The 27773-nt window shown below is 35.9% G+C and overlaps 1 protein-coding gene across 13 annotated transcripts; it reads right to left on the reverse strand.

The window, feature by feature from the left end:
• Positions 1-27773, reverse strand: LOC113235328 (troponin I). 13 transcript variants are annotated; one of them, XM_026470991.1, is made up of 15 exons: positions 27664-27765; positions 26475-26514; positions 22119-22136; positions 21342-21470; positions 20912-21035; positions 19283-19383; positions 16732-16775; positions 12060-12201; positions 10267-10284; positions 8918-8959; positions 2055-2334; positions 1404-1445; positions 778-831; positions 630-683; positions 1-144 (listed from the first exon to the last, which is right to left on the reverse strand). In XM_026470991.1, exons 2-15 carry the CDS (start codon positions 26487-26489, stop codon positions 134-136), a joined length of 1074 nt encoding a protein of 357 aa, XP_026326776.1. In that variant the 5' UTR covers positions 26490-26514; positions 27664-27765; the 3' UTR covers positions 1-133. The 13 variants fall into 13 exon arrangements, with proteins under 13 accessions (XP_026326776.1, XP_026326777.1, XP_026326778.1 ...); XM_026470992.1 differs by lacking the exon at positions 19283-19383 and adding an exon at positions 19587-19687; XM_026470993.1 differs by lacking the exon at positions 19283-19383 and adding an exon at positions 20156-20256.

Raw genomic sequence — 27773 nt, forward strand, 5'->3', positions numbered from 1 at the left:
ATACAAAATGTACAAATGTATGATGAATGGTAGAAAAATACTTAGTTCTAATCATAATGATGTTGCACGGTGATAGATGACACCCGTGACAGTGCTGCGAGCGTAGTACTTGCAATGACATGAGCTGCATCGTTTACGCGGACGCTGAAAAAGAAATCATAATTTCATTTCATTACATTCATGACTTCAATCACGTTTTATTGTTGTCGTCCTTAACGGTGGAAGATTTACTATTTTCATTTTATTTCTGTAGCATTTAAAAAACTAAACAACATTGCTTTATGCTGACTTACCTATTATTATTATTATTATTTACTTTATTCTCTTCAGCTTGTTAGCTACATAGTTTGAACCACATTTACGGATCTAAGTCAAGTAAATGCAGTATGGCGTGTATCTACGAGTATGTTATTATTATTATACATTAGACAATATAATACAATACAATACAATATTTTTAGGCAACATTAGGCAAGTAAGCACAAGCTAGGAATAAGCCCAGATAAAGTAACTATGTAGAAAATCACCAGAAATGACACTGTTTGTGCAGCGTAAATTGTTATTAGTGCAAACGTTCTATTGCTCTAGTAGAGGTTAGTTGAATTGTGCGGTCAGTGCTTCCTTTTTACCTTCAACTGGTGGCGGTGCTGCCGCCGGTTCAGGAGCTGGAGCTGGCGCCGGGGCTGAAAACACAGTCACAGTAAAATTTAATTGTCAATCACTTCTTAGAGCTATATATATATATATATATACATATATACAATGACATCTGTGTACCTTCAGCAGGTGCGGGCGCAGGGGCGGCTTCAGGAGCGGGCGCAGGTGGAGCTCCTGTTACAATAAGGCATTAAGGCATTTTCTTTTAAATTTACGCTTACTGTTTGTTATTCGACAACTGTCAGTGGTCATTGGTAAGTTATAAAATCTCGGTATATAGGCATACCACTCGTATTACGAGTAATGTTAGTGTAGTTATTTCTCTAAGGTAAAGATCGTAACATACATATCGTACTGTTAATACAATAATGTTTTAACTCAAAAAGAGGACTTTCTCCAAATCGATGAAAAAGTAATTACTCACTTCCCGCAAAAAAAATCATTACAATTTATATGTTAAACTTTATTATAGACACTTCAACAATTTTTCAAATATATTTAAAAAAAAATGGAAACAATAATTTCATGTTTTTGAATAAGGATTGTTTTAGCCAGAAATAGCTCATATAAAGTGTGTCTTATTTTGAGTTAAGTAGATATTTATTTATTGTTTCTTACAATATTCTAACGACGGTTTTTTTGACGTATAGAGAATCAAATTTTACGTTCAGTAATGATATAATATAATAAATTTCACGTATTTTGAGTTACAACACTATTGTAATAGCAGTGCAATAAATAGGTACCTTCTGCCGGTGCTGATGCCGCAGGTGGAGCTGCAGGTGCTCCTACATAGAAAACACATTGTATAATATTACACATTTCATTTTTCCAAATATGGAAATATTAGTTAAGTTTCATTGGATAAATTAGCGCTTCTTATTTGGAATATAATATCTGGAAGATCCATGACATTAAAGTAAGACTTTATTGAAGGAATAATTCATCGGTCATTCTCCGACTAGTGTTCACTACATAATTTCCGTGGCAATTTTCATTAAATATAATTACTTAAAGTTGTCGATTTTTTATGTGCAATATTATTTAATATTTGAGTGTTGTATTGTGAAATATTATTTAATAATAACACCATATATACTTGAATATTTAAAAAACAAAAATTGCTATGGAAATTGGTAGTAAACTCTAGTAATAATAATAATAACGTACACACTCAACATAGCCCCGCACTACCCCTGTGTCGCGGGTGCCATGGACACACACGTAGAAAACCACAAATTACACCCAAACTCACGAGAGAAATAAATGTAGGCCATACGAATATTTCTCCCGACCCGGGAATCGAACCTGGGACCTCTGCTTGGCAGTCCGGCATGGTAACTGTTCGGCCACAAAGGCCGGTTTATAAGAGTTGTGAAGTAAATAGTTAAAGTCACCTTCAGCAGGCGCCGCTGCTGGAGCTCCCTCCGCGGGTGGTGCAGGAGTAGCACCTTCCGCAGGGGGCGCCGCTCCATCTGTAGGTGGTGCTGCTGGAGCACCTTCTGCGGCTGCAGGTGGTGCCCCTTCCGCTGGCGGCGCCCCTTCCGCTGGTGGCGCCCCTTCAGCCGGTGGCGCACCTTCCGCGGGTGGTGCACCTTCTGCCGGTGGCGCACCTTCTGCTGGAGGTGCACCATCTGCTGGCGCTGCTCCCTCTGCTGGCGGCGCACTTTCCCCTTCCTATATTTATCAATTCATTAATGTTTACAAAAAAGTGCCCTTTGGGATCGAAATATGCAAAAGCTATAGCCGGAAATTATAATAACGCGATAGCTTTTAAAAGTTAAATAGAATGAAAAATGGATGTATCAAATCAAAGTAGAAAGCTTTAGTGAAGCTATTTACATTTATAGCAAAAAATTCTTAGCGTAAAACTTATGTACAGGATTTATGTCTATTGAAAAATTCATATTGCTTAATGGAAAAGCCATGTCTGTACCAGCTGTCCCAAAATTAACATATCGCCACCTTTTTTCAAGTCATAGTAAAGGTCATTTTTTTATCGTTATCTTTAATGATAGATATCCTTAGATATAAATATTTCAGGCCATAAAAAGGTAAATGTAATTTTTGCCTGAAAATACATGAAATAACTATTTAATAATATCCATGAGCACAGGAAAGTTTAAAAATTAGGAAACTTGTGAAGTTACGTGATGAGGTAAACGGATGCTAGCAACAATGATTGTTATGGTATATGTTGTAGTTGTGGTATATTATGTTTGATGGTGCGGTAGTTAATAGTTAACAACATATGGCCATACATATACATCCGATTGGCGTATCAGACATGGAGGCTATCATCGATGACGCTTTCATAATAGTTGCATGCGCAATGCATACAATCTACATTAGGTACTTCGCGGTAAGAGTAGTTAATGAATTAATCAATAAAGTTACATTCAAAACCATTCTACACATGAGTTAGAATTTTGAAGTCATGTGATTGGATTTACGCGAATGTTATATTTATACAGCTTGATACGCATTTATGATACTCTAGGGAAATATGATGCGCGAAAATGATACAAATATAAACCCAGCATAAAACAGATCAGTCGTTCATGATACGAAAATTAAGCGTTAAGCCTCACAAAATTTACATGATTCACAAAAAAGCAATTTATTTTGCTAGTTTAATTATTGTTCAAAATACTTTTCTATCTTAAATGGGTTGATTCAACAAAAACTTATCGTCATGATTTGTATCTGCCTTAATAAATTTTTCGATTACAGAAATGACGTTTATTTGCAGCAGCTTAAATTTTAGAAATATTAGTTTAGATTAATATAGATGTAGGTAACATCCATACACATTTAATGATGTAGGCAGACACTGCGGACCTCCACTTGCTACGTCTCATACGTAAGTTTCTGACATACCTTTTTCGCTTCCTCCTCTCGCATAAGTCTTTTCAAATACATGTTCATATACGAGTATTACTATAACAGAACGTTAGTTCGACACGATGACGCTAGATGGCATTGACCACTTGGACGCTTTTTCTAAAATGCAACGTTAAGATTTTCCCTCTGCATCTTAAGTAGTTGAAGAATGTATTGACGATTTTAAATTCAATATGTGTATCCTATTCAACCAGAATGAACGTGTACCACCAACTAGACCTCCCGTACAACAGCCTACAAAGTTCCATTTTTACTTCGCCGTCGAAACGAACCTTTTGCCACTCGCCCTGTGGTACACAATTATATCTAGGCGACCAACGTGAGGACCAGGAACTTCAATGTAGAGTATAATCCTGGAATGTCTACCTTAAGACTTAGACCACCTAAGGTAGTTGTGGCAAAGGAAACTCATACGTCCAATGTGAAGTTACCTGTAACAATGATGTCCTAAACGTTACAGTCGCAGTCAGTATTTGCAACAAAATAGTAAGTACAACTTTTATTGCGCTATCAGATTCTACAAAAAGCAGAACACTGCCCGATGTAGACTTTATCCAAGATGCTGCCACTGGTGTGATTCTTAGCTTACCTCAACTTATATGGCAATTTATAGAAGCTCCTTACGTTTCTTACGATCTTACGGTAGAATGGCATGACGGTTTCTCGGTGGCACATGTGAAGTGTGCAGCAACACAAAATCTATGAACAATATTAGTATACCAGCGCACACATACGAAACGCGTTCTCAGTCAGCTGAATTCACAGAAACGAACCTTCCGCCTTATCATCTCATACCAATAAAACGTGCGGCGACAACACCGAAGCGTGCAAGAACGTTTGATATTCGACAAAGTTTGTGGATTATATATTTCAATATGCCTTATTTCCGCACCATAAGAAAATGAGTAAAGAAAGAATGTATTGACGACGTTCTTAACAACCCTGACGACGCTATAACTCTCGCCACGACAGGCTAACCAGATCGCAACTTATGCAAACTCCACACGAAGTGACCATCCTCAACGGTGAGCTCGAAGAGCCCCCCAATTTAGCTTGTAGAGATTCATTCTTACAGCACGACCTTCTGGAAGTCTCCAGTACCGCCCTAAATCGAAGTCTGTGCCCGCCTGGACGCCCTTTGGCCCACTACTTAAATTTTTATAAGGGTTACTAGAGCCTTCAGCTCGCCCTTTCGGCAGTCAAGGCCATCAGCGGTCAACTGCAAAATTGTCCTTCATTAAAAATAAATATTGACGATTTTAAATTCAATGTGTGTACGACTCCTACTGGGCCATATTGTGCATTTATTAGCGTGCGCGATGTGTACGAGCATCCGTCTGACCTCCCGTTTAGCCTTTATTTTTGTACAAGAGCCAAAAAAATTCCGTTTACTCTTTACTAAGTACATTTTACTTCACCGTCGGAACGAATCCCTTGCCACGCCCCGTGAATACTGTTAAGCTACTGTTTATTCCTGATATTAAAATAGGACAAGACCATTTTTGCCGACATTCTCAATCTGGTAGAGTTATATACGTCGACCTTTCCTCACTTCCATCTTCAATCGCTCTATTTGGGCCGTTTACTCTACTAACATCCATCCTTTTTACAAACCCCATTTCAGTTCTAGTCAGTACATCATCTTTCAGACGACAACGCTCTTAAGCCAGATTGTAACTCGATCTGTCTCAACAAGTAACATCACACGTACTATACATCCAATTTGAAGAGTTTTCAGCCTGCTTTAATTATTTAGGGTTAGAACCAGTACGTCCCGACGAACAGCCAGACGTACACATTTCGTACGTTTAGTGAATATTTTGGTTTATTTCAAAAAAATATTTATACGCAAGGCAGATTTTACACTACTGCTGCTGTAGCTCAATCCATTCAAGAATCCTTTTCACGTTAACAAAGCAATTGCGGAAAATAAACAGCATGAGGTTTAATATATTTTCAAGGAGCAACGGGCTTCAATTTAATCCAAACTTACCGAAAGGACTGAACATCTGTGACTGAAGGAATATTTTTACGCACTTCGGGATTTTGTTTGACCTTTCGTAGTTTGTATCGCGCTTCTCCGGCCAAACGGCCTTGCAAATTATTATTTGCAAATTTCGATGTAGATTAATAACAGCATTGACTCGAACCTTAATGGTTTTTAAATGTTGTAAAATTGTGATTGTAATATACCTAAGTAGTTGATTGGAAATAAATAAAAAAAAAAAACAAAAAAAAAATGTTATTTTGTTTGTATTAAAATTTTGAAAGAAATTTCCTTATTGTATTTAATATCACGTATTGTTGAAATTTAAACTGAACTCTTGTGACACATTGAACCATACAATAGTTAAAAAACACTTAACGTAGTCTGGTTGGTTATATTGGACCCTTTACACAGCTTGGTTAAGGCACTGCAGTGTGTGGTTCAATTCGGGTTCACGTAACGTTGATTGTGCATTTTGTAAGGTCTTGCTGAAAGAAGTAACATTGTGAGGGTGCAATAATGCATTATACTTTCAAATGTGTATAGTGGATCAGTACATAATTTTTTGAAACAATAATATGAAGTCGCAACAAAAAAAGTTATATTCATGAAAACGTTTTGAAATAATTCTTGAAGATTTTCCTTGAAAAAGCTTTTAAGCTTTTTAAATGAATATAATGAATAATGTAGATACTACCTAGGTAATAATGCATGAGAGTGGAAGTAAAAAGGGGCCTGTCTATCCTGCACGGGTATAACACGAGCCAAATACTTGTGTAAAATAATTTTATCAATATTTCGTAACAGGGGCTTGCTCAATGGTTAATTACACATACCGGTACATTTAGCAGAACACAAGTAAAATCCTTAATTAAAGCACTGTTTTCAAAAGACTGGCTTAAAAAATTAAACGACTGTAATTTTCAGTCGCCCGTTTTCATTTCCTACTAATACAGATTTATTGAGTAGCACGAGGTTGATTTAGCGTTCTTGTAAATTTGTTTATCTTTAGTTGGAAAAGTTTTTTTTTAATTTATTACGGTTGATCTAATCAATTAAACTCGTCACTGAAAAGGCGAAATTACTAACCTCCAAAAGGCCAAAATGGCGCTTTAGTACTTTCGCCTTTCCACCGACAAACTGTTACAAACTAAAAAGTTTGTCACAAAATAAAAAAAATACATTTTGTTTAATTCAGATTTTTTCGGCCTTACTAAATCGATGTTGAAAAACATTTATTTCATTGCTGCGTTATGCATAATTTTCATTTATTCCAATATAAACGTTAGTATATTATATTATAAATTTTTAGTTTCGCTATATGTGCCAATGTGTTTAAAAAAGATTAAAACAAAGCTACATAGGGCTGAAAATGTAAGAAAATAACCATATACAGAACATCTAAAGGACTATCATCATTATTTGCAAACAATAAGGAACACAAAGTGCCACGAAATTTCTATAAACAATATGCATAACGATAGGAGCGAGGATAACCGACACCTGCGTTGGGTCCTGCTACATTACCAGTTTCATCATCTTATGGTAATGGCCGCGGCCATTTTATAACGCAGACATTCTGTAGAGGGGTTTAGGACTATAATCATACGGTCGAGATTCATAATGTACCTAATTCACAAATTGCTTCTAGTAAAAATATCCACCAAGGGAACCAAGAGTTCATATCCTTGGTATAGTTACAGATAATATAATACTATACTAGTACAGATACCCAATCTCATGAAGAAATGTTGCACTTGTAACTCCGCTTATTCGCACGCTTCTTTTGATTCACAACGCTCTGATCAATAGATGGTACATATGTACCAAGTAAGCCCGCGATGCGATTGTAATAATATTCGAAATATTACATAGCTATTACATTTTTGTCAAGGTTAATTGCAGTTGTTCAGGTTGGTTTAATTGATTATGTACACAAAAAGAAGCTGAATATTACTTTTAATGTTTTAAAGTAAAAGCCAGGGCTAAAACGTTACTTAGTTTCGATAATAAATTCAAAGAAATGCCCACTGTATAATATATAGCAAATTAACAAATCAAAAAGTATGCCATTGTGTTTTAAGGGCTGTAAATAAAAAAACACTAAAGTGAGTCTATTAGACGTCAAGTCTTCGATTTTTTTTTTGTTTATAAAGTTATTCTCGAGGTTTGGAATTTTTTACCGCCCTACTTACAACGTATTTTATCACATTTGCGAAGAAATAATATATGTATTTCTTCGCAAATGTGATAATATATAATGTGATAATAATTTAAAAAATTAATTTATTTCTTGTGAATTACACAACGCAACAACGACAGATATTGCAAATGGCGGTTTTTTTTATATAAACAGATGGACTTGATCGTAAAGATATAAAATAAATAATTTGAAAATACAAAGAATGCTGCAGAATTTGAATTTATGAAATTAATTTAGCAAATGTTTAATTTTTTTTTTTTGGATACCTCAAGCTTAAATGAAATAATGCAATTTTTCGAGCAATAAAACTTTTTGCTTAATCTTAACGTATAAGAAAAGTACAGTGCAATTAAATTGTAAAAATCCATTACCGCCATAATAATGTAATAATAAAAAAAATAAAGTTCAGCACATTACAGTGTAATGAAATAATTTATATTTTTTTTATGTCGCTTTAAATATGCACTAATATTTATTTTGTAGAATTGATACCCTATAATATAGTAAAACTACATGTGATCATGCGTCAAAAGTGTTTGTATTACATAAATATATTAATATTTCATATGTATCATATAGCTGCAATATTTTCTTCAAATTTAAATGGGACCAATACTGATTGGTATAAATTTTTGCAACAAAAAAGAAATCATCACAATCGATTCACAAACGCCGGAGTAATCGCGTAACAAACACACACAAAAAAGAAAAATACAGTTGAATTCAGAACCTCCTCCTTTTTTGAAGTCGGTAAAAACGGCGGTACATGAACAAATTTACATGCAAATCTAGGAAGGTTATAATTTTGCACTGAGGACTCAACCCACGCGTCGGTACTAAGGAACAAGGTGTACATTGGTAAGGATCACAAATGACGTCACTACACATAATAATAAGTACAGAAAATTAATTTTTATTAAACGTATCATTTTATCTTACAAAAACATTATTTAATAAATAAATAAATTATATAAAAATTGTGTTGCTTTTGTGTTGACACTTTCAAAACGTTTTATGGATATATAAATGGAACCGGAAGGTTGGGAAAGGTGTTAAATCCCTGTAATGATGGGTATATCACATTTGTAAGGGTCTGGCGTATGATGGTCACTGTATAGTTTCTGGTAGGGTTTAACACTTCATGCCTCAACCTCTTCCTCTTTTACCTTCTGATCTCCTGGCTTGCCCTTGGACCAGTCTGGCTTTTTCTGTAAACACACGAATGAAGACTTTAGTGTTTATACGTTTAAGTGATGCTATGATTTGATGTCGATAGAGTGCCTAGAAGCTAGATATAACGTAAATATGCAGACAATGTTTCGCCCCACTTATGTTTTATATAAATAATTGTGCTTTTGCAATACTAGTCACTCTATCGAATTTATAAAACCATTCTCAAAATGAATTCTTAAAGCCTGTAAATACATATATAACACAATGCAAATATCGGCGGTGTTTTGTAGAATGGGCGCTATTTAGAAAAAAATTCAGGGAACACGTTTTAGATTTTCACGGCTGTTTTAAAATATTTACGACCTGTTTTAAATTCTACTTTAAATATTAAAATTTAAACTTAATTAAAACCAAAATTTAATTTTAAAACAGGACGTAAATATATTTTTACCTAAGTAAAACCTAAAACTTGTTGCCCTGATTATTTTTCAAACTGGCACTTTTGCCCTTTCTTCAAAACACCGACAAATATAGTCTAGTCAAGGAAATAAACAGTTTGAGCATTTAGTTTATCATCTACATGATAATGCATAATATATTTAATAATTTCAAAGCTCATATGCAAGTTACAAAGTGAATAAAACAACAATTAATCACTTGAAAGTAGAAAGCGAATTTGAATGGTAACGCTTCAGAATGAGCTAACTTACACCATTTGTCTCCTTGACTGTACTGTGGCTAATGTGCTTCACTAACTCTTTATCGCGACTTTGTTGCTAACATATTAAGCTCTTGCGTGAAAATGCTTTCAAAGCCTGGACTACGGCGATTATTCTTATAAGTGAAGTTCAGTTAGACTTGAATAATTTAGGTTTTTGAATGCTAGCAGCAAAATCATAAATACACATCGCGATGTCGTGTCGTCGAGACGTTTTTCTAAAGCAGCTCACACTCTCGAAGCGTCGCTTACACATACCCTGTGTGCCTAAAACGCTCAAATATAAAGCATCCTAAAACGTCCATAAAACGTATATTATGTACACGTGTATAATACAAATGACGCCCTACAAGGCGTATGTTGCGACCACACGAAGCCTTTATACAACAACGTCATATATCTCAATTGCCAAATGCACGTGACAATACAAAATAATGTGCTCGAAAACTCTTTGCCAACCCATCCATATAACTGGCAAAGTTCGGACAAAAACTGAGTGAAACCGCGGTGATACACCATCCTAATAATGGTGAGTCTCCAAGCGAGCTAAATATATTTTTACATGCCCAGTGCGAGCAGAATGACTAAAAATAAATAGTGTCTATTACGTGATGCATATTTTACCTTGCCACCGGCACCTCCCTGTGGAACATCGCATTATCATTTGTTTTATAATTTAGACAAACAATAATCATTATTGGGACTACGGCTATTTTATTTTTAGAATGATAGTAAATCAGAATAGATATCGAATGTTGTGTTTCGTTGCGTATAGTCATTACAATTGTGGTGTCGAATTTCGATAGTAGTTTTGCCAATTTGCTAGTATTCCCCGGACGCAATAAATATTTCATTTAATATCGTAACAGGTATAGAAACATAGTATAATAATACAAGTATGGTAACTCTACACAAACGTTGCAGTGTGGCTTGTATGTGTGATGCATTCGCGTTGCATTGCGTTGGTCGTCCCACGCGTCTTTCATTATTATGCGAATGTGTGCGTCCGTACACGGCGCGCCGCGAGCGTGCACACGTACAAGCCGCGTTGCTACGTTTGTGTGACGTTATCATACTTGTCTTACTACACTATGTATTGAACAGCGTATATATACAGGACAGAGTGTTAGTCACAGACAGTGGAATAGTACATAAACAAGTATTAGCACTAACGGGAACCGAATTCCCATACAACGTTGACATTATCAAAAAGAGATTCTGCAAAGCGTTCGGGGGCTGGAATTGCGTCAAAAATCTTTGTTCAATTGTTTCGCAGCTCAAGCGATCTAGACGAATCGACTATAAAACTGCACAATTACAAAGCCATATTAACGCTGTCATATCTCACCTCTTACGAAATCAGGGTTTTGTAATGGATATCCAAAATTTGATTTAGAAAATATAAATTACAATTTATTTAAATTACTTATAAAATAGACGTCATCTAATTAAATAACACAAATATTGATGATATTGAGTTGTTCATTCGAATGGTGGTATAAGTAAACAATTTGTGTTTAATTTGTCTGTGAGCTGTTACTTCTTGCCAATAGCCCAGTCAGCTTTCTCCGCTTTCTTAGCCTGTTGGAACATGAGTAGAAATGTAGCTGTTGTTAGTGAAAGATCCTAATTAGAATTATTACAACATAACGCTTGTTCACTATCCGATTATCAACCTAAACAATCTGTCCTTAGGATTCTGTCAAGACATTAAAATTTAACAAGATACATTTTCTAATCAGGAACATGGATTTATTTTATACAAAAGTTTCTCATATTTTACAGTAACTCATGATATAGGATTCTTTAAAATCGAATAGTGTAATAAACGTTTAAGTAGAGAAGAGAAAATGGAGTAATTTAATGCAAATTAACAAGATAGAAAGAGAAAGAGAGAGAAATTAGTTGTTGATAGGTATGAGAAATAAGTTGCAATTCTTCTTCAATAACCCCACATAATTGGCAAACATTTTAAAACACTGTCTGTGGTTAGAATGTATGAAGAAAATGTGAAATTTAGTAAACATATGTGTGGTTTAAAGTTTGTCTGTGATTTTAACAAACCACCGTTTGTCATAAAGTTGTGACATCTCTAATCAAATTTCCAACAGTTTGGACATATTTATGGGTTGTTTTTAAACATTCTACTAAAGACCTAGTCATTAAAAGTAAATCCATTACACCTGTAATAAAGATGTAGATACATCTGTGTACATACATTACATACATACTGCAGAAAGATCGAAATATTTAATAGATTCCATTGTACAATCTAAGAGTATAAACATGACGTCAGCAAAATTCGAAAATTATACTAACATTAGAATAAAATACATAGGTATCCGATAGCTTCCTCGAAACTAAATCTCTATTCACGTTGTTATTAATAAATATATATAGAACATAATTATGTTTACCTCTTTGTCTTCTTCTTCAAGGGTGAATTCCTTCTTTTTAACAACCTTCAACTGGTTACGGAAGTTGAATTCGGCAGCCTTCTTCTGGAGCTTTGCGAATTTGTTCTCGTATTTGGACACCTTCTTCAGTGTGGGTTTGACGCTGAAAATAATAAATAAAGATAAATAAACGTACCATTCCACTGATGCCGTATTGTCGGTTTTGAGTTCCGGATGATATTTAACTATTCTAAATTTTGCCATTCACGAAGTTTGAAACTACAGTGAAACAAAAACTTTATATTAAAGATTATTGTACAGCTCTGCGGTAGTGACGTTTACTTTTTGTAGGTTATTTCGTGCTTATGATATTTAAAATAAATATTGTAAATGATAAATGTATGCAAAATGTTTAGAGGCATTTATAAGGAGCAACCCCTGGCATTTCTTGTTCATTATTTCAGGCGAATCTGCACTACGAATAGACTTTAATCAATATGATAATTTGAAGTGTAATTTGCTTACTTATGAAACAAAATTTATTATTTGACTTTGGCTTTGGGTGGAAGAGTGATATTAAGGGTGGTAAGGGTGCCGTAAAGGTGGATCGTCACAAAAGCTGATGACACATTTCGACCAGTTACATATTGCAATATCGAAGAACTGATTTCTTTATTTGGCAAACAGAAACATTTATCAAAGTTAACACTTACGGCGCTATTTCACGGAACAAAATAACTGGCAAATCTTTATACGTTTATAGTGCCCTAACGCCTCTACAAACTAATCGGAACTTAGATATTGAAGTAAATAAATATACAATACAATAAATTACTATATTTAGCATTCTTTTTAAAGACGAATGGTCGTTCAAACAGTACGTTCAAATAAATTATTAGTTTTTAATTGATATTTTCCTTTATTTAATGCTTATTCAAACCGCCTTCGTATTGTAACGATTATCATGCTGATCTGTCACGCAAGGGTTTGATTCAAGCAGGTCGATTAAGAACCTTACGATAACTCAGTTGTCGACCGATTCGATTAGATATCGTACGATTTCTTTTAATTTTTATTCACAACACCCGAATCGAACGTCAAAGTGTCGGATCCGAAACCGAACCGAAATGACGTCACACTCGTACGATTACCCGTACTTTTCGACCGGCAAAGGCTACAAACGTTATTCAGAACTCGAATGAAAGTTACCGAACGTCCTATTGTTTACAAAGCAAGAATGTAATATGAAAATCTTTCATTATTTTAAATAAAATCTGGATTTTGTCAATTTTATTAATAATATTTTAAAGCGAGACTAATGCATTCCCATATTTTAGGCCTTTTGCGCCTGATGGTAAGCTACACGCCTGTCCATAACAGTTGCAGTGCCACTCAGAGCTTTAAATCGCAAATATCTGAGGGGCACTGCCACTGCGCTCGACACCCTGAGATATATGTTAATGGGTTTTCTGAGTGAATCTTTAAAGAAATAATTAAAATACCTTTCATTTTAATTTATTTTTCTAGCGACAATTTCCTTTTTAATCATACTTAAATTTCGAATTTTCTACAATGAGAATTCCCCTTCTAATTGCGGCAGTGAAACAAAGGCAGTGAAGTACGTAGGGGAGCATCCTTGGTGGCGGTGTAGCATCATTGCACTACACCACCGCGTAATTGTATTCACCGGCACAACCTGCGAGCTGAAAACGTGCCTAAAAATGTGCCGTCTACTTTCAAGAGAAATTCCGGCTTCAGTTTTATGTCCTATGTGAAATTTAAGTACATTTTAACTATACTGAACTTTCAAAGAGTCAAAGTCCAAGTCAAATCAATTCGCAAGGTCTGCTGACTCGATCTGTAGCTCAGTTAAGTTAGACTCTGGTTCGAGTCCACTCCAGTCCAACCAGAAGAAATTTTTCTTCATGTTGGATCTTTGTGTTTATATTTATAACAACTAGTGGAATAATTCCTCAAAAATAAATTAATATCATGATAGTAAAACATCATAATATTTATAACAATCAATAAGTATACATATAGCAGCAGTAGAGCTCCTTGTAAAAGAGTTCGTCCAGGGAAGTACTGCCACCTTACCTATTTCCGCCAAGCAGCAATGTCAGCATTACTGTGTTCCGGTTTTGAAGGGTACCTCTAAGCTTTGGTTGATTGCTTCTTTTTTCAATAAAACTGGTCACGTGGCTACTGTTGCTTTGGAGAATCGTTGTACCATGAATAGTACACGACCATTTGTTTACTGGAAGTTATTGACAAACTTCGTAAAAATAACTGTAAACGCCGTATCATCTTGCACCACGATAATGCCAGTTCTCACACGGCCAGACAGACAAATGAATTTTTAAATGAGCCTTACGAGCCATCCCGCGTACAGTCCCGACCTTGTGACTTTTATTTATTTCCAAAAATTAAGAAACAAACAATTTTCATCACCAGAAGAGGCTATCGAAGAGTATGAAAAATATGTTTCAGAGATTGTCACGGAGGAGTGGCATAAATGTTTTCAAAATTGGTTCATTCGTATGAAAAGTGCATTAACGCTAACGGAGAATATTTCGATAACAATAAATTCATTTCTGACCATTTATAGTATTTTTTTCTTATTCATTCCGGAAACTTATAGTGCGCCCCACGTATTTGTCATGTGTAACAATCGCGAAAGCGTAAATACTTGGTTTATGTAGGTTTATTGAGATGTTATTTCGTCAGATATTCTGAGCAAGTATAGTTATTTACTACTTTACCAAACGGTATGTTGTTATTATTGTACATTGTACCGAACTTTATAATTAAAACTTTTGTCAATTGTTACTTCAGTAACTAATAACAATAGCATGCCAGACCACCACACCAATTACGAGGTCTCAAATTACTGTACCAATAAGTACTAAAGCAACGAAGTCATGGGCAGTAATCAGAACTCCCAAACCAGAAGTAATTTAGAAAAGTTCGTTTCTCAAATTAGATCAACGGGGTCCAATCCGGAACCTTCTCATCTAGCGCCCGTGGTGCTTATTGAAATAACCAATGCTTTTTTTATAAGAGACGGGACGAACAAGTCGTGCGCCTGGTAGTAAGCGACACGCCTATCCATAGCAGTTGCAGTGCCAGTCAGAGCTTTAAATCGCAAAGAGAGTAGTGAGAGAAAAGTTGACAAGTCCCATATGAATGTATTTCACCAGCACCCTTACCAAACTGGAACACGGTAACGCTCACATGCTGCTTGGTGGCAGAAATAGGTAAGGTGGCATTATTTCCCTGGACTAACTCTTTCACAAGGAGCTCTACTGCTACTAAATGATATTCGTACATACCTTCTATTTAGCGGTTTAGTCTTTGTAACCATAATTTTTTTTTTATATATTTACTTGTACTTAGTTGAAGGTCAAATTGTTTATAGCTATTTTTACGCCATATACGAATAATTTAATGTAATTTCGTTTTCGTTTTTTTATATTGCAATAATTATTTGCATGTAACCTCTCTGAACTGGATTAAACTGAATGTAGTAAATTGCAATGGCGTAACAAGGTTCATGTACTTTCACTGTGATATTTTTACGATCAATTTAGCACAAATTGTACATGTTACCAGTAATAAATAAGTAAACGCTGGGCTGCTGATATCGTTCAACGGATATTTTATTTCATTCATAATCATATTTTACAATTATCAACAAAAACAGGTGAATGTTAGTATTTTCTATCCAATATTATCTACACGCTACCAAAATATTGATTGCTCCATTCTATATGAAAGCCTTAAATAACCCATAAGCCGTAAACAACCCAATTTTTCACGAGAACGTATTTCATATGACAGACGGGACTTGTGGTAACATTATGCCGGTCACATACGGCAAATTTGATCCCGCGCGCCGTAAATCTTAGCCGTGGCTTCGCTATGAACTGTCACGTACCTATACAACCACTTTTCCTTTGCACATGGTTGAAATATGAACTAACTAGGAATTTTATGCCCGAACACCCCCGCGGGCCGCAACCTTACCCGCCGTCCACAGAAGTGTCGCTATTTACATGAAAGGATAAAGTTGTTGGACTAAAATGCTAGGATCTTGAGACCCATAGTGCGTTTTCACTAAATTACTTGTTTGTTACGATAAATTTATGGGACTTTTTCTTGTTTGTTTATTGTTTAAGTTTTCGGTTATTTGATCGTCGAACAATGGTGTAATTTTTTTTTATATATAAAAAATAAGTGCGCATTTAACCTCCATCTCACCTGATGGAAAGTGACGATGGGATCGGCGATGTCGCATGCACACGTAAATAACACCTATTCACTCTCGCCTTCAAAAGATCCAAGTTATAGCGTTCGGGAAACAAGTTCGCAGGCAGGGAATTACACTCCCTAGCCGCTCGCCGTATAAATGTGGAAGCGAAACGCTTTGTGCGAATCCTGGGAATATCCACAACATGGGGGTGGAACCCCAGCCCACGTCTAGTTCCCCGATGATGGAAAGGAGAAGGCGGTGTCAAATTTTGCAATTCCATCCCAAAATCTCCGTGATATATCCTGTAGAATACCGATAAGCAGGCAACTCTATGGCGGTATTAAAAAAATCTTAAAAAGTCATTTAATGAAATAAACATTTATGACACTTAAAATTAATGGACTATATTAAACTTAATACTTTATATAAGTAGGTACTTACAATTTTCCTCTGAGATCATTGACTTGAGAGTTCAGGTCAGCGATCTGGCAACATAAAATTATATTATAGTAAATGTCAAAGTTTACAAATAAACAATTAGAAAAGAATGGAAACAAAGTGAACTTGAAATAAAAGAAGACAGATAAAATACCAAACTGAAATATAATGGGAAATGAAATAATTTGATGGAAAATTAAAAAATATAATTCATGAAGAGATACTGAGCGTAAGTTCTCAGAAATGTAAAAGTATATTTACAGATTTTAAAACAAGTATCCGTAAATAGAAACAAATCGCACCCAAGGTGTAATAAGGCCACATCTGTAAAATGGTAACTTGTTAGGAAAAGGTTTAAAAATTTTATTCTACTAACGAAATTAGTCGATAACTTTTTATGCTTAAACGGAAAAGTTATAAAATTTAACATATTTTTATCACTTTAATGTGATATAAGCACTTCTAACGTATGCCATTTGTAACGTATATCACATATGGCTTTAATTATACCAAGGATACGAAATATTCGTTCCACAAGTATTAACAACAAAATGTTACATTTTACAGATAAATGTTTGTTCTCAATAGGAAACAAAAATAAAATTAGAAATAAAACTTGTGAAACGTAGGTAATCTATTCCAAAAAAAAGTAGCAAGAACATGCAAATCCACAAAGAGAAACGTAAAACGAGAAAAGCTTGAACTCCAAAGATCTGTAAAGAAAGCACATATAGAAGCACTCGAAATGCACAATGTTACGGAAAATTGTATATCACAGATTGAAATCGGCAAAGTAAACGGTGATAGAAAAGCACAGAATAAGATATAGGCGCATATTAGGCTATGTTATTTGCGAGATGAAGTTTAATTTTGTAGTATGTAAGTAAGTCTGATTCACGTAAAGGTCAGTCCCATATCCATGAATATCTTTAGCCTGTGCTCTTTACTCATACATCTATTTGTACAATATTTCTATAACCTCTAACTACTACACCATGTGATAATCTCTAGCACGTGCATCACTTCTACTTATCGTGCCTCGTGGCGGTAGCTGGTCCCTTGCAGCTCCTGTGCCCTTAACACCGCACAATTTAAATCAAGTGCTGCATATATAATACATGTGCAAAACTTCATGAGCGCCACCAATATTATACTTCTTCGACGCTGGGCTCAGCACCTAACGAAGAATGATGCTCGCAAACACACGCGACGTGGCTAGTCCAAGGTCGAAGTGGTAACATATTGACCGCTGCATCGATATGCGAGTGAGTCTCCTGGGGAGCACGTAGATCTCCCTACATCAGCTCAATAAACATTCAGTGGAAGATTCGACGTCGGATAAGTGTGAATAGAGTGACGGTGCAAAATCGATCCAGACTTGCAATGTAGTAGTAGTAAGTATGTACTGTAGTGTCTTTGGACTCGCAAGTGAGCATAGCATACACCACTCCGTGTCCCGGATATGATGTAATCGTCCATCGTGAACGGGAGCCGTTCGGGCTCAACTCGTGGGAAAAGGATGGGCAACATCGACCAGAGCATGGCACTTTCAATTTAACATTCTGTGTCTAACATACAGGTAGGTATTGCAAAAGGTTTATGGGGCATATCTCAGCAACCGAACACGCAAACATTTCGCGCGGAATGTAACGGCACATACACGAAAAGTTGGAGATTTGGAACAAGAAGTTTCACTTACACTATGCACTTGCGTGTGCCAATGGAGGAACCAGTCCAGCGTTCCAATATAGTTTAACGGCATCTCTAATTGTTTTCATCAAAAAGAGAAAATTCAGTAAGGCCACTAAGCTCGCCACCACACATGAAGCGACACACTGGCGGATGCAGCGTCGGGGCTGGATATTAAGATATTAATATTTAAGTGCCATACTATATCAAGGATTCATTAATTGGGACTTGGAAGCGTTGTTGTTACTTATTAATTATATTATCATGCACCAAGCAAAGCTGTAGCAGAATAAGCATATGACTGAAAATTATCGTGGATGATGACGAAAATGATGATGATGGTGATGAAGATGGTGGTAATGGATTGTCTCATTCATACATCGTCGACTCCCAAATGGAGCTACAAAAAGACGATGATGTGAACCAGACAAGTGAAGGTTGACGAGAATCGAAAGATGACTGATGAAGTTAGACGAGCATGCGAAGATGCGGGGCTTTGTGCCCGCGCAAGTAGTGAGTGCAGTGTTACTGTTACGCCAATGGCGGTTACCGGTTACTTAGTTAGTGTATTAATGGTGTAAGCTCCATGTCGGATGACGCGCCGCCGGCGCCGGCGGAGATCGATTTTGCACCGCACGTCTCACCGCCCGACCACCTTAGTACCGCTCGCGGCACGCGTACACAACTCCTCTACATTGCATTGCAGCACTACCGATCCGGCCCCACCGTTATTTACAATTCAACAACAAACCACCGAAAAATTACAAAGCGTTATCAATGTATCAACTCGACTGTCACACGCGTACGTTTGTTACAGAATCGATGATTGTGATATTCACAATGGTTATAAAGTATTGGTCAATACCTCATAATCTCTTTTCTTGACTTCATGTTCCAAATCCCACTTCTGGCCCTCACACACATACATGCGGTCATAATACTCCTGTATTATTCTCTTGAGCATTGCTATAGAAAAAGGAAACACAGATTATTGAGCCAGCAGAATGAGCATGGGCATCGATGTGAGTGGCCTGCGCCTGCGTCTCTCGACGGGCGACGCGGACGTGTGCATGTGTGCGGTGAGCCGAATAACTATCATGTCATGTCGTAACAACTAAATCAGTATCAACTCATATCATGTGCATTCCCTATCCTAGTATGCAGTTTACCTCCATTTTCCTAATTTGGATCGCTCGTTCTAGCTCATATTTATCCCCCTCAAGGTTGTATATTCTGTGCCAGTACATTTGACATATCGTCTGCAGTTCCGCTAAAGAAAAACACAATCACATTTTAAGTATGTTATCATTTGGGCACACGGTGGCCTCCTCGCGGATCTATGTCGTAGTAGTGTAGGTACTATAGACTGGGACCGCTTCACTGGGGGAATCAAAGCGTAAGCGAAGCTACATGATCAATTAAAGTGGGCGTCAATGGATATTCGCTGCGTCATAGACTATTGTTATTGACTGAAAACTCGCTGATAATATCTACAGTAACAAACTATTGCAGTTCTGGAGTTGCTACAACGGGTCCTTGTTATTTAGCGCTATCCAAATATTTTTGTTATCCACACGGTTAAGGATGGGTATAATTTTATATTCAGCTCCGAAAATAAATAAATAAATAATGAGTCGACTGCGAAAACAAAACAGTATTTTAAACTAGTCACATTATCGGCATGAGCTACTCAAACGAAGAGCGAAATGAATTTCGTTGTGCGCAAACCAAGTCAGACCTCCATCTGTCTGCGGGCTACTTCCATCTCGTGATCGTACTTCTCCTCCTCTAGCTTGATAATACGCTGATGGTAACCGGTAATGATGCTCGTGAGAGCCGCTACAACATTAATTATGGTTACTCGCGTTCCGAACTGATTATGTGGCCATGTCGTAGACGTACACGCCCTAGCGGCCAGCGGCAGCAGCTGGTTAGTGTGAGTTTCAGAAAGAAATTTAATGTCGGAAAAAATAGAAGGTTGGTGAAGCTAAAGTTCGCACGTAAGAATACACATGGAGCTTAGAAGAAGAAACGCGTTAAAGAAGGCAAAGGGTCGGATAAGTATCCCATGACCCTGCACACTAGATAGTGCTGTTGTTATACAGAAATATAGAACAACAACCACTTCGACACCACCACAAAGTTAAAGAAGAAGTTTTGTAAGTTCAATCCAAAAGGGAGCGGCTCTGTGGCAGCTGGTCTCACTACCTCCATATCTTTCCTTTTAACGATATATTCCAGATCGAACTTTTCATCTTCGAGATTACCGATGCGGGCGTGGTAATCTCGGCAAACTTGTCTAACGGTATCTATAATATGACATACACAACAACATAAAAAAATGTGGTTTGAAATACGTCGTGAATTGTAGTGTGTATAAATATTAAAGATAAGTAGTATTTCGTCATTAAATTGTCTTAAGAAAAATAGACTGGATGTGGCTAAGATAAGAGATTGTATTATACATACATGTAGAGAAAAAATGGGTGATTACCTTCGTTTGCATCGTCAATGTTCTTGGGTTTACCGCACCTCTCTTCAATGATGCGCCTCCTCTCGGCCGCTTTGCGTTCCTGCTCCTTCTTCAACTCCTCAGCGGCTTTCTTACGTAGCAGCAACTGTTAGGATTAGACAGCATTTAGTATCTGTTTTATCGATGCACACAACATAGTACATCTTGGAGAGTGCACAGTGGACTCAGACGACATATAGACATAGTATATTACCGCTTATAATTCACTAGTGTAACAAAAGATATTGCAATGTGTTTGAAGCATTAGATAGACATTTCTCTTCTCAAAATCTCGATGTGGTTGAACTGGGCTTTTCTCTCATTAAGAAATTTTGTTTTATATTTCAATTATTACAAGACTACTAATACACCGCTCTAAAACAGAGAAAAAGCAAACGGAGAATATACTTACCCTGAGCTTCTTCTTCCTCTCTGGTGTCATGAAACCCTTCTTCGCCTTTTTGGCCTTGGAGGCTTCTTCCATGCGCTTGCGCACCTCAGCGCGCTTGCGGTCGATCTCGGCCTGTTTGGCCTTCTTCGCCTGGACATAGTCAATTATATGGTAATTGTATGCCTACGTGCTTTAAGAAATTTTATGGTATTTAGTGTAAGTATAGATGGCTTTAAGATGACATTTAAACTTTGTAAAAGTAAGTGTAGTATATGGTTTGTAAGCTTGAACTAACATGACTATATCTAATTGTTAGAATGTAAAGCGCATCATAGAAGTAAGTTTAACCAAGGTTATTATAAACCCAAATGATAACTAAATGCATGATTGTACATGTATAGGTACCATTATTTTTTGTTGTTTCTATAAAGAGGTAATTCTGATCGAATTAACTTTTTACGACTTTGTCTTCTCCCATTACACATAGATACCTTTGTGTAATGGGACAAGCGTATAGAGGCATGAATTTGTATACTCGTGATAATAAACAACTTCAGCAAAATAATTTTCAATTTGCAAAATTTGCTTTTCAATTGCAAAATATACTTTCCCATACAAAATATGCAGGGTGAAAAGAAATACAACGAACCTAAATTATATTAATTTTTTTTATAAGTTGCCTGTTATTACGTTTGATGAAAGGCTGTAAACATAAAATGTAAAGTTAAATATGCTCGTTTAAGTTCTACAACTACTTGTAAAGTGTTAGTGTTGTTCTTCTTCGGTCTTCTACTTTACCTCCTCGAGACGCTTTTTCTGAAAGCAAACACAAAATAATATTAGAATTAAGTTTAAATAAAAACTTAAAGTGTTAAATGTGATTACGAGGAACAAAATACATTGAATTTTTATTACACAATTCATTTTTTTTAAATAGTATATATAGTTTAATGCACATAGGAACAAAATACAGTTGGTAACAAACTAGAAAGAGTTATATTGCTAAGTAGCAATTTCTTCCAGTTAACATTGGGGCGATAGGAGAAACTTAAAAAGTTTTGACGACCTCTGTTGCCTACCGCTTAGCACTCTGGGCACGAGCTCTCGGGTTCGATTCCCGGAAGGACCAATTTGGAAATGGATTTTTGCCAAACAAGATATGGCCTAGGTGTTTTTAGGTATTGCCTCCAAAGTTAATTTCGTCTCGTATGTGTAGTACAGGGATTTCCTAGTTTCAAACCAGGTAATTCAAGTGGTTATTTAGCACATTATTGTTATTAAAGTAAAGAGAACAATAAAAATGTAAGGTACAAATCTAATGCATTTCAATAAAATATTGTAACTTTGAATAGACACAACCATACATAAATATAAACTACCACGGAAAAATTACGAGTAACTTTTAGAGGCAAGACTGGATAGCAATCTTCTGCAAAATCCACAATGAGCAAAAATACCAGAGGCTACAGAAACGACTGTAACAGAGGCTACAGGAAATTACCAAGGAGTTGGATGGGTCTACACATTGAACACATACACACATTGAACAACTTCCTACTAACCTTAACAAGATCAGGATTCCAAGTTATTTTATTAATATCTTGAAAAATTTGCATAAAAGAATAATAGAATTAATTGTTTTATTACAAATGCTGTTTGAAATTTAGGATTTTGGTGATTTAGAATAATGCTGTGCTGTGTATTAAAATAACATAGTAAGTGGTGTTACGTGCGTCCGTGCCTATTATTTTTGGATGTAACAATACTCGTATTATTTAATAGTTATTTTTGATACAAGTGCGGAAAGTTAGTCATTATTCACGAGTGTCGAGGCTTCAAGACTTTTCAAGACTCGAGACAAGTGAAAATGACAAATCCGCACGTGCATCAAACGACGTTTTTTAATACATTTGCGAAAAAACTACATTGAAAGTAAAATAAAACAGTATTTAAAAAAAACTCATTTTCTGCTAGTAAATTAAAATACTGAAATACAACCACTGCAACCATTATTTAAAAGTCTATGGAAATCTAGTTCTAACGTGCTGTTTTTGTTATTTTCTGTAATATCAGTCTGTAACCAGTTTTCTTATTATGAAGTCCTGGTACTTTTGTTTAAACTTCTTTAGGAACCCGTGCACGGTAGTGAGATACAATTTATCTGTAATACATAGAACAAATGTATACATAAAAATCTCGCCTGTCACCCATTCAGGGGTAGGCAGAGACTGTGGACCTCCACTCGATACGTTCATTATATAGTATTTGTAAATAAATATAAGTTTTAATGACGAATGACTTACGTCACAAAGCACATAAATATACAACTTCTTTAGTTCTGTGCTTAAGATTTGAAACAACAGTAAATTAAAAAAAAAATGGAAAAGTAAAAAGCACTAGTGCGAAAATTCCAACTTTCGGCACGATTTGTAGTACGAAAAATACCACGTTTTGAGCAACTGTATTAAAAATATATTTTTTAAATTTTACTTCACTTATTCCGAGTAAAATGTTATGTCCAAAAACCTGTTGATTTGGTGCATATTAATATTGTGCACTTATGTTTAATTTAACAGTGAGTTAGTGTGTATAAAGTGTCACCCACGTGTTACCCTTATTAATTCAAGAATTATGTCCATTTTCTACCAAAACGGTTTGGAACAGAGCTGTTTTTCGCCAATCAATAGTCATCGTCAACCTAGCATAGAAAAATAAGACAAGTAGGGCAAATCCTTGTGTGTAAATGCCTACACTTCGCTCGGAGCGTAGGTTTGTCACATTATTATTTTAGTTGTACCTGCCCTATTGAAATAACCTTTGTTAAATGCAGTACTTGCGTATTGATATTTTTACCAGCATCACGGATTGCTATCTCGATTATCGATATCTGGAAGTATGTTTATAAAACACAAATGAAGTCTCTGTTTTTGGTTTTTAACGCCTTATTTTGCCGCTTTTTCTATGAGAATCTATTTCTTCACTCAGCCTTCCTCACAACTTTTACTCAACCTTTACAGGTACCAGCTACCCAGCTAACTACAGTATTTTGTACGTGTTCGATCTTTGTATTAATAACTATAATAAAAATGAAATGTTGAACCATTTCGAGTTTAAAGTACTCTTCTTCAAACAACCACAAACACAGCAATAAACACGTCTACTACATATTTGATATTATTTCTTAAACATCGAACAAACGCTTCAGTTCTACAACGAATGACGCGTGTGACGACCCGCGCTGTGCAACGTTAGTGCACTGCGAGATTTTGCGAATGTGTGCATCACACTCTGCGCACAGCGGGCATACACACATACAAACCACACTTCTACATTTTTTGGAGTTACCATACATGTCTTATTATGCTATGATTATAATATGTTCCACTGCATCGTCGGTCAAACTGGCCCGATGCGAGTTGGAGATTTCGCAAGTTTCCCAAGGTTTGTGAATCTAATTCGACATGCAGATTTCATGTCACAATATTTTCCTTTACGTTAGCGACAGGTATTGCTAATGAACATTAAAAAATATACGTAATTTATAAATGAAACACATATTAAGACGGATTCAAAGCCAGGGTTGTTGCGAATATCAGCTTAGATGAAAATATAGGATAATCGGCTTAAATGAAAATATCGGCACCCGCATCAGAATCAGCATTCATCGATGCTGATATTAATTACGGACGTTCGAATCGTGACATGATCTAAAAGGCGCACTGGAATAACGCACAGACCTTCCAGAAACAGACTGTAAGCCGAAAAAACAGCTAAGTTGGTGTTTTCAAAATAAATTCTGATAAAGTTCTATGCAGATTGATTCTTTTATTGATTCAAAAAATATTTTATTCTAACACCAAAGAAAATAGAAAACTTTTTATGTAGATCGATTAAGTAAGAATGCACATTTATCGCGTTTCTTGTTTAAATACATAAAATCAGCATCAACATCTACATCCACATCCTCTGATGCTAATGCCAAAATATCAGCATCCGCCGATGTGTAAAAAAACTTGCATTAGCAACAACCCTGCTTCGAAGCGTCGACCTCTCTATTAAGAAACAAGTCAGCTACTACTTATTCAAAATAACAAAATACTATTTGTAGCCGAATCATAACTCTTTCCGCTACTCTTTAATAGATAATGGACCTTAATCGTAGACATATAAAGCACAAGTTAACGTCACTTTGTGCACTGAAGCTTTAGTGCAGCGATTAATGACGGTCAACTTACTATTATTGTTCGCATATTTCAATAAAATACAGAGGCTGCAAAAAAGTGGTATATAATAAAATTCAAGGGTTTATAGACACTTTTATGTTTTCATTTTGATATTACTATATCTGTTGTAGAGAATTCATTCATTCAATTCACAATTCTTATATTACTTGAAGTAGAAATATCAATGATAAATCGACATTTTTCAAAAGGTGTAGTAGTATTATGTTCAGTTGACCAATGTATTGCGGTGTTGCCAAAGAGCTCAGCAATATTTATCAATCATTTAAATATGAAAAAAAATTTTACTTTCCCGCTATTTCTTTTCCAGAATCTGAATTCCGAAATCTTCAAAATATATTAGTCCATAGGACTAACCTTATACAGTTCATATTGCACGGCTCTTTGTACAAACGTCTGTTAATAAATAACAGCAATATATAATTACCTGCATCTCGAGGGCATTTGGCTTTCAATACTGGAGTGTGACGTCATCAGGTCAATTCCAGATCCAGGCGATAACCAAGTGAAGCGGGTTTCGAAGAAAATACAATGAAACAGATATAAAAAGCATGTTACGTGTGTTGAGAAATAATCGTTTACTTTAATGTAAAATTCCTTATAACAAAATTTTCCTGCAAGGGTAGGACCACACTTGGCGGAACTACGTTGCTCTACGACGAGTGATTTGGTGTATAAATTGGAATACTTGGCTTAAAATTTAGCTTACACAGTGATGTATACATTACATTTTAAATTTGTGTCTCAACATTTTTCTATAAAGAAGCGTTAATACCTTCTCAAAAAACACACTAATATTTCATACACGATTAAAGTTGAAAAAGTCATTATAATATAGTAGAAATTTATAATCAAACACAATTTTCAAAATTATAGTTTGAAGTTCGAAGTTTTTTTCTTTTTCTTACCTTACATCATCATCCGCCATTTTGTATGTGTTGGTCTAAGGTGTCCTGAAAAGAAAATGTGTATGAAAGTTTGCAGACACCTATAAAAACCAATGTAATTACTTGTTTTAGTTTAGTTCTGTGTGTACTAAATGAAAACTCATAATATAGAATCAGTAATATACATTGCCACATGACGGAAGTATTGACAAACAGTGTAATAGCCAAAAAAGATACATTACGGGTGAAATGCGTATTTGGCCACGATCATTAAAAACACGTCTGTTACTTGAACCATTTTGGAGAGTTGCCAGTTGCCTAGGTGCGAACAACTGACACTTGATACTTTTAACTGCATTGTCTTTTTTTGCAATAAATTGTCAACGCTTAACGAGTTTAAAATTTTTCGCTTTGTGCATGAAAAGGACTCAAAAAAATGGTTCTTGATTCGATAAAATGTTCAGACTAAAAACAATGATACAATTTTAATTGAGCGTTGCATAAAATAATTGGACGATTTCTGTGTGGTAACGCAACGTGAGCGTAATGAAAATTCCACAATTAGGTTCGGGTGCGTTCGGCCGCAGTCGGGGTTATTCGGGAACGCGCGCGACTGAAATAGGCCGGCTGAAACCGCGCGCATCCTAATTTGGTGCGCGCATGCTACAACGGTTACTCGGGTTTCAGATTTGAGGGAAACCGGACATATGCACTGAAGGTAACAGGATATCTTTTCTTATTACTTTTCACGTTTTATCAAAATTATTTTTATTATTAAAAATACACAACTTTTTGCTGATATTAAGCTATTGATGTGTATGGTTTATTTTTTTACTTATATTTCGTTTACATCTTTATTACACATATTAAAAAATATATGTAACTTATCCAAACCGTCGGTTTATGTAAATTATCCAACGACCTAGGTAAAATACGAAGACAGTGAAGAGTAATGACGTCACACTGTATTTTCTCCATTACTCATCACGATTTAACTGTGCATTAGCGTTGAGCATTCGCTGACGAAAGGGTCCATTGCACGTCACTAATGCACTCTTTGAGAACATTACTTGAACACGGGCGGTTTCATTACAGTTTGCTGCACTCACGCGTTTAGAGACCGATCATTTCCGGTTCCACGACATTGCTGTAGCACTTCACTTTTAACCGCACTTCGTTATGGTTATTTTTTGAAATAATTTTGGCACCACTCACCTACGGCAAGAAAAAAAGGAGATGGCCCTATAGATGGTTCAGCCAACACGAGCCACTGCTGCTGACTGGCGCGGCGCGGGCGCAAGGTGCTGCGCGCGATGCGTAGGCGA

This window comes from Hyposmocoma kahamanoa, unplaced genomic scaffold (genome assembly GCF_003589595.1).
Source record: "Hyposmocoma kahamanoa isolate Upper Pololo Valley unplaced genomic scaffold, ASM358959v1 87, whole genome shotgun sequence".
NCBI classification, from domain to species: Eukaryota; Metazoa; Arthropoda; class Insecta; order Lepidoptera; family Cosmopterigidae; genus Hyposmocoma; species Hyposmocoma kahamanoa.

Bases quoted from the DNA above. Each gene is read 5' to 3' on its own strand.
- LOC113235328 (XM_026470991.1), bottom strand. The intron at 12,202-16,731 runs GTAAGTACCTAC...TATTATTTTCAG, and splicing joins AATGATCTCAGAGGAAAATT to CGTCAAACCCACACTGAAGA. The intron at 1,446-2,054 runs GTGACTTTAACT...TTTTCTATGTAG, and splicing joins AGCAGCGGCGCCTGCTGAAG to GAGCACCTGCAGCTCCACCT.